The sequence below is a fragment of the Gobius niger genome (assembly GCF_951799975.1).
Source record: "Gobius niger genome assembly, chromosome: 16".
Classification (NCBI taxonomy): domain Eukaryota; kingdom Metazoa; phylum Chordata; class Actinopteri; order Gobiiformes; family Gobiidae; genus Gobius; species Gobius niger.
In genome coordinates, this window is record NC_136867.1 from 23658072 (window position 1) to 23672457 (window position 14386).

The 14386-nt window shown below is 41.1% G+C and overlaps 1 protein-coding gene across 1 annotated transcript; it reads left to right on the forward strand.

Annotated features, from left to right (window-relative positions):
- The first annotated feature begins 1894 nt into the window (after positions 1-1894).
- sav1 (salvador family WW domain containing protein 1) lies at positions 1895-13624 on the forward strand. Its single transcript, XM_079573529.1, has 6 exons — positions 1895-2158; positions 4093-4252; positions 5015-5349; positions 10920-11190; positions 12822-12977; positions 13047-13624. The coding sequence occupies exons 1-6, from the start codon at positions 2065-2067 to the stop codon at positions 13264-13266; spliced, it is 1236 nt and encodes a 411-aa protein (XP_079429655.1). The 5' UTR covers positions 1895-2064; the 3' UTR covers positions 13267-13624.
- Positions 13625-14386: the final 762 nt, after the last annotated feature.

Sequence of the window (14386 nt, forward strand, 5' to 3'; positions counted from 1 at the left end):
TGTCACATACTTGCTGCCTCTACACAGTGAAATTGAGAGGAATGTACAGCGTTTTTGTTTATGATGAGTCCGTGATGTTTATTGATGACCTAAACTCTCTCACGATCTGAAACGGACTGTCCTTGACCCCTCTCTTTTGGAGTGAGGAGAATGTACAGTGATGAGAATAGTCTGAACAGCTGATGAGAGCTATACAAAGAACCTAACACAATGCTTCTGTCTGGAAAAGTATTTCTGTCACGGCACCTGTCATTTATGTTTAGGGAGTCGCTTTCATAACCATCACTCAGAGGATATTATCTCTATAATTTACTCATTTCAAAGTAGATTGAATTTACTCAGGTCTTTTTTCTGTCGTAGACATGGTTTACACCCAGTTTAGCCATACTTTAGTGCAGTTTAGGTATAATATAGACAAGTCTTCTAGTCCTGATATGATCTTTATTTATTCATTAATTTATATCATGGGTGGGCAACGTCAGGCCCGGGGGTCATATCCGGCCCTCCAGCACAGAACCTCAGGCTCCCAAGATGATTTTGAGAAATATTATTATGCAAATAAGACATAAAATACCTGCTAAAGTAGTCTTATAATGCGAGAAATAGTGTCAGTATTTTAAACATCCCGCTGTGTCATATATAATGTTAAACAGTGATTCTCTACTGGTGGGTCGGGACCGGAATCATTTTCAGTGGGTCGCGAGTCTATAGGGAACTTTTATTCAATATTTTCCATCTGAAACGGCATGGAAACGTTAACTGTGTCTGTTAAAATGCATGTTATTGGGTTGTTTTGACCATAATTTCAGTCTTTAAGGGATATATACTGCTTGTTCAACAAAAATTTGAGGGGGGGGAATACAATATTTTATACGATATGACAAACTACAGGGTTCTCGGCTTGTCATCCGAGGGTAATGGTGGGTCCCCTCCAGCTTGACAAGTCTGATTCATAACATAAAACTGTGATCTCACAATGTAGAGCAGCAGCCCTTAAGAACACACAGTGGTTAGGAGATGTTGGAGATGTGTAATCAAAGACGGCAAGGTAATAAAATTGACAGTGGTGGAAAGTAACAAAGTAAAAAGTACAAATTATTGGTACTTTTACTTTACTTAAGTACATTTTATGATGAATACTTTTTACTTCACTAGAGCCCGTATCTGTACTTTCTACTCTACTACATTTTCAAATTGTGTTAAGAGTAAAAGTATTTTCAAAGTGACCTCTCTACAATGAACTGGTTTAGTCCCAATTTAGACTTGATCTAGTGGTTTATACCTTTAGACTTTGTTTAGTCCGGGTTTAGACGTGGTTTAGTTCCTGTTTTTGACCTGAGTAAGTGGTTTACTCGCTTAGACCTGGTTAGATTCAAATGATTTAAATAATCCTGCACATTAAACTCTTCAATACTTGTACTTTTTACTTATAAAGTACATTTTACAAGGCATACTTTTGTACTTTTACTTAAGTACACATTTTATCAGATACTTTTACTTTTAGTTAAGTACATTTTTGGTCCTGTATCTGCACTTTTACTTAAGTAAGAATATCGAGTACTTCTTCCACCACTGAAAATGGATGCACCTCCATTGAAACTTGTAAAAAATAAGCAGAAGTAGAAATAATATTTAGCCTATTTGAGGTGGTTCTTGAGTTTGTCATGTCATAACTATTATACAATACTTTCCAGGGTAAAATCAACACCTATAAAGCTTTAATTGGGATGAAAAGTATTTATTTATAAAAGTCAGTTTCATAATGAAGCAAGTGCCCTAGATTAGAACACACGTAGGAGAGAATAGTATCTGTTTGGCCGTGTCGTTGAGTTAAATATATGTCTATGCGGTCCAAAAATGTAAAAATGTGAAGTATGTCATTCCTGAAGAGCGGATGGGCAGGACTCTCTCCCCGGAGCAGATCCCACGGCTTCGGCTGCTCCTCTGCTGCTCAAACTCTCAAAACATGACTCTCCTCCGCCCTTTAAACCTTTCAGGTGTCGATGGACTGTGCCGGAGGACCACACCGCCCTGTTGTTGATGTTTAGGGAGCTTTTTTAAGTGATGCTCTCGCGAAAGAAAAGCAAAAACGAAGCGTCCAAACCAGCCGAGGTGCACGGGAAATATGTGAAGAAGGAAACGTCGCCGCTCCTCAGAAGTAAGCAACAAGTAGCTAGCAGTTAGCATTAGCCAACGGAGAGCGGCTAACAAAAGTTTATTTCAAGCCAATGATATGCTTTTAGTGCAAACAAAACACTCGTCTGTGTTCACGTGGCCGTTCTGCTGTGGGGAAACTACTCACCGACTTTTAATAATGTGTTATTTTACAGTTTTTGACGCCGTTGCTAAGCTAAATGCTAACTAGCGAGCTAACCAAACATTGACCGAGTTGCTAATGTTGGCAACACTGCTGAGGTGATGGAAACATTGGATGAAAGTTTATAAAGATGTTTTAATGAATGGGGTTCTACCTTGTTCAGTGGTAGGAATGATATAAAAGCGTTATTAGTAGCTTTTGGTTAACTTTGGATTGTAATTGGGCTGTTATTACAATATGACATTGTAGTAAAGACCTTTCGCTTGTTTTTTTTAAAGCATTTTTTCTCAGCCAGAATGTGTGATTTTGTTGAAATTTCTGATCTCACACAAGTGGGAAAACGTGGAGAATGTAGTTCAACTCGTAGAGCCACGGTGCAAGACTTTTCTCCCTAGTAATTTAGGTTGACTGAGATTGGAACGAGGCTGGTGGCAGGAATGGCATCTGAAGTAAAGTAACGTTGTGTTTTTCTATGTTATTCTAATATTGTGCTTCAATTATTTTTATTTGCAGAAGAGATTTTAAGGTCACAGGTTTTGTTCCTTGTTAATTGTTCTCGCAATTACAGAAATGTTGTTTTCTACCTAAATTATAACTGCAGAGTTCGGGGAAATCTACGGTTACCATGGAGATCCGCCATGTTTGTGGCTGTTAGCATACATTTTCCAACATTAGCGAAAAACAGTGTAAAAAGTGAAGAAATACAACTCCGTTAGCTATTGAGTCACTATTGTTAAATACGTCTAACTCTCTGTAGTGTCCAAGTGATTTCATCTGTGAACCACAGCTCCAGTATTTCACCTTGTAAATCTCCATTAGTTTATTATTGCTGCAAATCCCAAAATGCTTAACAATAGAGTTTGGGAATGTGACGTCATATCGCTGACGTTTTATAATATATAGCATAATATAACTCGTAATTTTATGCTACTTTGAATTGCCTTGTGTATGACTTGTGCTCTACAAATAAACTTGCCTTGAGGGCTGAACAATATGGACAAAATATCTCGATATTCGATATACTCGATATATACGATATAACTATGGGTTAGGTGAAAACCAAGCATTTTGCAGAATAATAAAATCATAATACAAAAGAGTGCAGTTGTATTGATGAAAATCTATATCGTTAATATCCTGCTTTCTCAATTTTAGTATTTTGAATGTCTCGATATCAATACGATAATGATATGTTTTACTTTTGCGGTATTGATATCTTGAATGTTCATATCTCGATATCGACACGATAAAGATACATCTTTCAGCCCTTGCCTTGCCTAAGCATTATGGGATCAGCAGCAGTTGTAAAATAATGGATATTTTAAAAGTTAAAATACTGGAGGTATTGTTCACATTAAAACACTTGGACACCACAGTGTGTTTGATGTATTTACCAGCAGTAACTCAGCAGCTAATGGAGCTTTTCCACGGCTATTTTCTCCACTTTTTATGCTGTTTTTAGCTATCGTGAGTCAATGGAAATGTATGCTAACAGCTGCAAAGATGGCGGATCTCCATGGTAACTGTGGAATTTCCCGAACTCTGTTGAGTCACTACTGTTAAATACATCTAACTCACTGTAGTGTCCAAGTGATTTCATCTGTGAACCATAGCTCCAGTATTTTACCTTTTTAAATCTCCATTAATTTATTATTGCTTGAAATCCCAAGACGGCATCACAGTCCTGAACTGTATTACCACATGAATATGAATTCTGCCCTAAGCTTTAGAAAGCAAAATGTCAAAACCTGAAACTGTTGTGATGTTTTCTTCAGACCTTATGCCCTCCTTCATCCGTCATGGCCCCACGATCCCCAGACGAACCGAGGCGCCGCTGCCGGAGATGGGCCCCTCGACGTACGCTGTGGCCCCGAACAGAGAGCCGGTGGTGCGCCGGACCCCGGTGCAGCGGCCTCCGCAAGAAATCGCTCGCAGGTGAGAATGTCACACTAAACGTCACGCTAAATCTGGTCCGACACCACCAGCGCATGTTTCCATAGTTAACACATGATTTGTTTTATGATTGTCATTGTTCCCAATTTGTTTTTGGTCATTTGTGTGTGAATGGTCTTTTATCACTTATGAGCGTTTAACTGAGCTAACCATTTAGATTTGTTGTTAGCATCTGTTTTACAAAATCCCTCATGCATTTTCTTTTTGCTAACATTAAAGGGACATTTCATGGTTTTTGACATAGGGCCTCATTTCCTAGTTAAATGAGGCCCTATGTCTGCATGAGTTTTAAATGCAAAATGGTTTTAGTTCAAACATTATTCAGTCGACACAGACATTTATATGGTTAGTCTGGTGTTATAAGTGATTTGCCTCAGGTGCACTGTGGAGCGGGTGAGACTGTTTTTAATGCAGGCTAGCTGATACCGTAGAAATGTGCTAGCCTTGCAATAACTTAGCACTACAAAGCTCTTCAAATATAAGGACTGCATGAATTTTAAATATATATATATCTCCAGAAAACAACAACACTCTGGATAACTATGAAATGAGGCAACGTCAAAGATCTTAATATATCCCTTTTAATGTAGGGCATTTTCTCTCTTTCTTTGTAAAAATCCATTTCTTCCATTGTGTTCCATAGATTTCACTCAGACGGCACATATTTTTTGCTGCCTCATACTTGCTTTTGATTTTGTCGTGTGGTCACTAGGTCAAAAATGTTTCATCCATTCACCCACACAGGGAGAGCCATCGTCTGTCTGCCCCGCCGTACCTGCCCCGGAGCCTGGGCGACCTGCCGCGGGAGTACGGAGGCTCCACTCAGTCCTTCCTGAGCGACGTGAGCCCTCTGTCCGAGAACGGAGACGCCTCCAGATACTATTACCCCTCTGAACTGTACTACACCAACCATCAGCAGCAGCAGCAGCAGCAGCAGCAGCCGCCGCCGCCGCAGCAGAGGCCGCGGAGGCTGCCGGACAACTTCCCGGACGAGTTCAGATTCTGCGAGAGAAACGAACACAATGTGCCGAGACATCCACGACAGCACACGCCGCCGGGACAGGGGAGGCCGGCTGCAGGTGAGAAGAACCCTGCAGAAATGTCTTTATACTGCATGACGAGTCGGGCTTTTCTGTTTACTTTGTACGACTCCATGACTCGGGGTAAAGGCTTTTGGATGAGGGGTGAAATTTGAAAACACAACATTGGAATTTTATTATCAAATATTAAAGCCACACCACGTAAAATAGAAACATTTATTTTCTGACAGATATTTTCATCATTAAAAAATGCCTCATAGGTGTACAAGAAACATGTGCCTTTGCTGTGAGTGGCTCAGCTCTCTTAAGACATGACTGTAGCTTTACAGGGAGTGGGTACTTCTCCAACTCGTCTCCATGGAGATGTGACTAAAGTCAGCAGAATACTGTATGAGGTTTTAACAGTTTAGGTTCTCATCCAAATCCTTTCTTTGATTATCCACTGCAGCATTTTCTGTGTCGAGCTGGCCATTAGGAGCATGTTTTGTACTGATGGCAACAGTATAGTCCTAAATGTTAGGCAGTGCCTTTAAAGCTGGGGTACCTGACTTTTTGTTGTTGTAAAGTAGATTTGTTTCTACCACCACAAAGTATGTTGTAAACACTGCAAAAAGCAGACCTTGTTGCATGGTCTTTAAATTGAGCAATAGAAGATAGAAGTGGAATCGAAAATCAGTGCCCTTCTTCACTTTACCACCGCTTAAAGCTGCACATGGGCTTGAAACATGCATTTAAACAATGTGTTTGAACAATTCAGATATGCAGGAGGGATTGTCAGAGCTAGAAACAAGTTTTGGCCAAATAAAGAAAATGTCAAATGTTTGTGCAGGAAAAATCAGGCACCCAGCTTTAAATTGGCTAGATGCGAGTTTGCTATTTTATACTCACTACTGCCACCTCAGGTCATACGTGTAACTGCAGCTTCTATATTAAGCTCGTGCATGACGTCACTTCGGACCTGAAGGAACAACTTTTTGAGTGACAGTGCAGGATTTTAGCTGCAGTTGTGGTGAACAGGTCTGAGCTCATTCTACACATTAGGACATGGCTGGAACATGTAGGGGAATGAAAATCCTTAGTTTTAACATTGTTAAACTCCGTATTGTCCCTATAAGTTATGGAAAATAATTTACAATTTTCAAAAATATGCTTGGGATTTAAAGCCGCCCTCAGCTATTCCATTTCACTGGTCCAGAGTGGTTGCATTCCCACCTTCGAAACAGCGAGTTAACTTTGTCCCGCAGAAGCAAAGACGAGCGCCGTACCTCCTTCGCCTCAACACACCCCTCACCTGCCCCGTGTAAACACAAACACGTGCAGGGATCACAATGAGATAACAGAGTTTAGCAACATGAAATAAGTTTACAGAAGACCATGAACTGATAAACATCTGACCGACCTGTTGATGCAGCTGAAATCCTCATCAAATGTCCATGTCATTTGTTTAATAATCCAATATCTATAGGGAGCACCAGGATGTGTATGAAGGTTGCGGGAAATAAGACTGTGCATATTTTTTTGTTTGAAAGCTGAGGCCTGTAGCGGAGAATATATAACTAATCTGAAGCCCCAGTGTCCCAGAGGAGGAGGGAGAGAATGGGGCTTCGTGGGTCGTGTTAATAAAAGTGTCTTGGTCCCGGCACACACTGGTCTTTCTCAGTTATTCGGGTCTCTCTGGACTACGGCACAAAAATGTAGCGCTGATAAATACATAGATAATGATTGATGGTACTTTGGGTCATGGAAATTTGGTTAACGGTCATGGAAAACCTCAAGTGGAAATCTGTGCGAACCCTGTTGGAAAATAATGACTGTTTTACTGTGTCAGATCATCAAAAATGGCTACATTAGAGGCTGAAACACATTCTGTTTTGGTCACAATTTGCTCAATGCTCAAAAGTTGCCAGTCTGATTGATAGAAATCTTTAGTTGTCCATATTTCTGGCTCCTGATGTTGATGTTGATGAAGTTAAAAGTGTTTATAGGCTGCCGTGAGTAAGTCGTAAAGATAAACGAGAGTCACTGCATGTATCTCTTTACAGTTTGTCTTAGTTCGAGCAATGATTCATCAGATTCCTCTGTTTTCCACAACTACGACCAGAGCCTGTGACCTTTAACCGTGCGCATTCCTCTCATTTAAATACCGCTTCTCCCACATGAAAAATATGTGTTTTTGTCCCGACATCTGTGCTTTGCATTTTGAGGCTTTTCCCAGAGTTTTTATATCAGGGATCGACTGCGTTTTTTCGACTGCACATTATTGTATTTGTTTAAGTATGATTTGAATATGTGATTTTCAAGGCTCATAGATTCTAAAAGATTTTCAGGACCCTCCTCTCACGTTGAAGAGAGGTTTACTTAAGCATGTTTTTTTTATACCAATGTCGGCACAAACAGAAACAATACTTTCCTCCAGAATCATAAAGGGATAATTCAGGATTTTTGACATAGGGCCTCATTTCCTAGTTATCCAGAGTGTTGCTGATTTCTGGAGATATTTTTTTGGGTAATTCATGCAGTTCTTATATTTGAAGAGTTCCGTGGCGCCAGGCTAGGCTAGCACATTTCTATGGTATCAGCTAGCCTGCATTAAAAACAGTGTGACCCGCTCCACTGTGCACCTGAGGCAAATCACTTATAACACCAGACCAACCATATAAATGTCTGTGTCGATAGAATAATTTTTGGAATATAACTGACCTTGCATCGCATGAATGATCGCATTTTGAGGGACTATTTTCTAGCAGATCACTCCGCCGCCGCGTAGCTTATACAACCACGAAGCTGATGCTGCTCAAATATAAGTTAGTTTAAGTGCAAAATGGTTAAAATTATCGACACAGACATTTACATGGTTAGTCTAGTGTTATAAGTGATTTGCCTCAGGTGCTCTGTGGAGCGGGTCAGACTGTTTTTAATGCAGGCTAGCTGACGCCATAGAAATGCGCTAGCCTTGCATTAGCCTAGCGCCACGAAACTCTTCAAATATAAGAACTGCAAGAATTACCAAAAATTATCTCCAGAAATCAGCAACACTCTGGATAACTAGGAAATGAGGCCCTATGTCAAAAAATATCCTGAAATATAACTTTAACACAAAAATCTTCCAAACTCCAAAACTATGTGCTGCTTCTGCCAAAGAAATGGCTGTAAACCTGTCGATTTAGAAATACCCACGACGATTATTGAGATTGACCCAAGTAGCGATTGTGAAGACATTTTGATGAATTGCCCAGCCCTAGATCTAAACCAGCCATAAAATAGGCTGGAAACCATAGTTGCACTGATCCGATTCCGGAAAACGTGCGGTATCGATTCTAACGATTCTCCCTGTTTTAAAAATCCAACATAAAATCAACAATTTAATCTCATGTTGTGCCCTATTTTAAAGTGTCAAAGTGTAAATGTATTTGTAAATATGAGCCTGACAAACGTTCTCCCAGTGAAAGTACGGTCATAGTTATAGCTGGATTCAGAGAAAACACATGAAGCAGCAGCAGAATAATGCACCACATTGTCCTGCTTTTATAATTACTACGTGGTTTGATGGATAATGTCTGTCGTAAGTCATGGTTTTACACTTTTCTTGTAACAAAAAGTTGGGAAATGAATTTAATCCCAAATTGATTCAACATTGCCGTCAGTGAGCGCCGTTTCCCAGCACTTGTTTTGAGTCGTCCCGAACAGCTGCAGAGACTCGCTCCTGTGGGAAACAGAGGTCAGCATTTTTCCTAAACCCTTGAGATTTTCCAAAATGGCGGCGATGGGTTTGATCTGACAGATCCTGGAGCGTTTGGCAGCAGAGAGAGTGAGAGACGGTGTGTGAGCCACAGAAATGCTCTCACTCTGACACGACGACAAATATGAAGAAGCAAAACCCACTGGAGACACGGCCGGATGTTTTAACGTTTGGACAAAACGCTTTCAGGAGAGGAATGTGGAAAACCTTTAAATTTATAACGCGAGGCTCGATGACTGTAGAGAAGTAACAATGGAAGTAAATTATCTGAATGACTCGACTCTCCTCAGAAAGGAGTCAGTTATCGTGCAGCTCTAATACAGCCCCGATCAAAGGTTTAAGACCGATTGAAAAATTGTTAAAATTGACATTTTTCATGGTTTGATTAACAAGGTTTCAAGTAGAACTTCAATAAGAAGAAAAGGGAGTGAGTAAAGCTTTTATTGAAAACAAAGAATAAACTGAAATGGTCTGTTTTTTCAGCTGATCAAAAGTTTAGGACCACATGCCTTTAATCAGTGCAAAAATATGCACACTAAGATAAGATAATCCTTTATTGATCGTTACAACGGAGAAATTCACTCGTTACAATCGGCATTCCATGAGATCACTCAGAGTGTGCAAAAACAGACAGGAAATGTGCAAACAGTTAAATAATAGAAAAACGAGGTGTCTTATGTACAGTAAGTAAAGCAAAAATCTTTGCGGGCGGAATTATATAACAATAAGGAAATAATAATACATACAAATAGGATAAAAATTATAACACTATACACTTATTGATCCAGATGGCAAAGGCACAAACAAAATTGTTGTTTTGAGCGTGTTTGGGTCGTTGAGCCATCGCTGCTGAGGTGAGACGCAGTAAAGACAGTCATTCAGAAAGTCTTAAAAGATCCTGAGGTTTATGCAACGAAAAGTCAAGTGAAATACCTAAAGACTGTCACCAGCTCAACCCGAACACCTTTCAAAACTAATACTTGCCATCAGGATTTCATGACGGTGTGAACACCTGACAGAAAATGAACGGAAATACACATTAATGCACAGATTTGGCCTTTTAACATTTCATCGGCTGCAAAAACAGTCCATTTCATATATTTGTTGTTTTCAATAAAAGTTTGATTCAATTTTTTTTGTCTCGCTCCCATTTCTTCTTAGCCACATAGCATAATTGCCTAAGTCATTTTGTATTGTTACAATGGCGATGATTAAGAGAAAAACAATGTGTTTCCAAAAACAGTGGAAAAATTTGTTAGGCAATCATGCTGTGTGGCTAAAGTTCTACTTGGAACTAGTAAAGATCCAACCATCCTTTTTTTGGTAATTTTTATTTATTTGTTTATTCTTCAGGGCTCCCTTGTTTTCCACATTTTGAATGAATTGTGCAAAAACTAAGGCCTTAAATCTCACTAAAAAGCATCAAATTGGATTAAAACGTGCATTGAAAGGGGGCATTTTAGAGCTCTTTACCATGTTACAATGTTGTTTTCTCATCAAAAACAGACCTGGAGCTGTGTTTCGAGCCGCTAGCGCATCTTTCAGTAATCTCTAGATCTTCTCCAGTGGCTCTTATTAGCAGCGCGACGGCAGCTCCCAAACAGCTCCTCCTGAGGTCCTACGTATCCAAGAAATGCTGATCCTCTCTTCTCCATCTCTTGCTAAGCTTAGTCCTTTCATCGCAGAGTAAAATCACGTGCCATCACAAAGGTCCAATTGGTTTTAAATCTATTTTCCTCCATTCTTTTGGATACAAGACTTAAATGTTAAATGCACCGACCCGTAAAACAGTGATTGCGACATTTCTAGTACATTTTGTTTCTTCCTTGGCTTTAAAATAACTTGCTGTGCTTGTTGTTGTTGTTGGCAGGCATCGGCCGAATCCAGGCCAAGTCTCTGGGAAACCTGTCCAGCCTGACGCAGGAGGAGCTGCCCCTGCCCCCGGGCTGGACCGTGGACTGGACCATCAGGGGCAGGAAGTACTACATCGACATGAACACTAACACCACTCACTGGAGCCACCCGCTGGAGAGAGAGGGGCTGCCTCCGGGCTGGGAGAAGGTCGAGTCCGCGGAGTTCGGGGTCTACTACGTTCACCACAACACTAAGAGCGCGCAGTACAGGCATCCGTGCGCTCCCAGGTTCGTTAAGACGGGTTTTACTGATAGACAAACTCTTAACATCTTAGTTTCATTTAAATATAAAGCTTTTTATTCAATCTCATTTGTTGACATTAAGAGGATACACGGTAAAACCCATTCTTTTCCAATTTGAGGTTTTGGTTTTGCTCAGTAACATATAAACTGTCACCCTCCTTGCCTCCAGTGTCTGCGTACACTGGGGTATGAATCAGAGTGTGAATGGGTGACTGGTTCCTTGCTGTAAAGCGCTTAATAAGTTGAGACCATTTACCATTTTGAACCTACTAACTTTATAAATGGAACGGAAAGGTCCAAAATCCCCTCTGAGCAAATCTTTGCAAGTAATATGTCAAAAACATCCATTATTAATATTTGGTAATGGAAAATACAGGAAATTTTGACCACACACTGTCTCTTTTACACATGAAATGCCTTTATTTTAAAGCAAAACTAAGTAACTCGTGCCCCTAGAGGCCTTAAGCGCCACTGCAGGTGTCGTAGCATGTAGCGTTTTTTTTAACTCATTAATTGTCCATGACAGTAAATACTAAACAGTATAGACAGAAAAGACAAAGGGACAGAGGGAAATTGTACATCCAATTACGCAATGGAGATATTTTTTGTCACTCAAACTTGGCTGTAAATACTGTTTAAGTGGCGCTAGCCCGCACTTAGCTTTGCCCGTTAGCCTGTTAGCGTCTTCTTCGTTATTCCATTAGTGTGTATTGTGGCTCTGACCCGTAGGCAGCAAAGTTGCAAATGTGGTTTTCTGGTCAGACACACCAGGGGAGATGAAGGACCCCCCCCCAATCATCCCATTAAGACTTTTAACACTTGAGTGACTACGGAAAGGATTTATTAAGGTAAACAAGTTACTAAGTACTGTTTGAAATATGAAAGCATCAAATGGTAAATGGTTTCCACTTGTATAGCATTTTTCTGGGTGAAGTGTCTTCACCCAGTCTTTTTTCACAAATATGATCTACTCAAGCAATGTCATTACATATTTTAAAGCAGTACTAAGTAACTTGTTTACTTTAATATATCCTTTCTGTAGTCCCTCTGGGGGTAATACAAGTGTTTATGGGATGATTGGGAGGTCTTTCATCTCCCCCTGGTGTCTCTGGCCAGAAACCCACAATTGCAACTTGACACCGAAACGGAGCCAATACACACTAATAGAATCACGAGGAAGCAGCTAACAGGCTAACGGGCAAAGCTAACTGCTGGCTAGCGCCACTTTAAACAGTCTTTACAGCCAAGTTTGAGTGGGAAAAAATATTTCCATTGTGTAATTGGATGTACAATATCCCTCTCTCCTTTTGTCTTTTCTGTCAGAGTAGTATTTACTCTCACGGGCAATAAGTAAAAAAATCGCAACTTGTTACAACACTTGCAGTTGCGCTTATGGCCTCTAGGGGCAAGAGTTACTTAATACTGCTTTAAGGCCCTGCCCCTAGACCCTCCACAGTCATGTTTTTGCTGCTTTGAGGGACGCTGAGTGTAGCATTAGCTGTAATCTCCGTCTTTTCTATTTTACCGGTATAACCGTGCACGATATGATGTGGCCCAGCCCTAAGAGGCACCCAAAATAATGTTTTTCAGCCCTAATCCTGTCTCTCCCTCCGTAGTGTTCCTCGCTACGATCAGCCGCCGCCCCTCCCTCCCCCGGTGACGTACCAGCCCCTCCCGCCCGAGCGAGCGCAGCCGGTCCTGGTCCCGGCAAACCCTTACCACGCGGCCGAGATCCCGGACTGGCTCCAGGTCTACGCCAGAGCCCCCGTCAAGTCAGTGCCACCACAGTTGGTTGTTGAGTTATATTTTGTTATCCTCATATCTCTCTCTCTCCGCCTCAGATACGACCACATCCTGAAGTGGGAGCTGTTCCAGTTGGCCGACCTGGACACGTACCAGGGCATGCTGAAGCTGCTGTTCATGAAGGAGCTCGAGCACATCGTCAAGTCCTACGAGGCCTACAGGCAAGCGCTGCTGTCCGAGGTGGAGGGCCGCAAGCAGAGGCAGCAGCAGTGGTACGCCGCGCAGCCGCCCAACAAGAACTACATCAACAACATGTGACGGGCCCTGGCCACCAGAGGGCGACGTTTGTACCCAGCAAATACTACATGTGCGCGAGTTAAAAAAGTAGACACTATGACGAGAACTCGCTTTTAACTCCAGAGAAGAGACATTATGTTACCAATAAAGCTTCGAGAGCGATCTTCAACTGGAAAAGGCGAGTTTTTTTGCCAAACCAGAACAATAGCGACACTATCGGGACGGCAGCTGCTCCGAGTTCCCACTGACCCAAGCGCTGCTCTAACTTAAAGAGGGGGTATTATGCTAAATCAACTTTTTAGAGCTTTTTACCATGTTTACAATGTTGTTCTTTCATCAAAAACAGATCTGGAGCTGTGTTTCACTGGCCTATCTTTGAGTAATCTTTGAATTAGGGCTGCACGACCTTTATCAAATTGAAATAATCAAGGGCCTGTGGGTTTTTGTTTTTTCATGCCTTCTGCTTCCAGTGTCAGAATTATTGAGCCTCGGTTCACGTCGGTGCAGTCGCTGAAAACACCCTCCACGCCTGTGTCGCGCCGCAAAAACTGCAAACTATTCGCAACTCGCGGGTCGGGTTGTGTCCTGGAATTAAATGTAACGTTTTTACGGCAGATTTTACCTTCTTAAAGTGATAATGTGTAAGTTTAAATGTTTTATACATTTCAAAGATTGTGTATAATTGACCGCCTGAGAATGAGAATGAGGATCAGCGGGATATAACTTTGACCAATGAGACGAGCTTTTCCTGTGAACCGGTCCAATCCAGTCAAGTCCAATCAGGAGGGAGGGGGAGGAGCTTAATCATTTACTTTAGAAAATTCTGTTCCTGCTCTCCTCATTTTGCAAAGTAGGAGTAGATTTCTGGTTAAAGGCGGGACAAATTTGATTCACTTTCTTATCTCTCCTCACTTTGCAAACTTACAGACTATCACTTTAACTCCCCTCTGAACTGAGCCCATAAAAGCTTAGAAAAACCCAACAACCTCAAAATAGCGATGAAAACGCAACAAAAACGAAAGTGACAGAAACATATAGCGAAAATACAGGGAAGAAGCAATAGAAAAAAGCCAAAAAAAGATGTCAAAATAGAAACAAAAAAGACGAAAACACAAGAAAATGGTGACAAAAGTGATGCGAC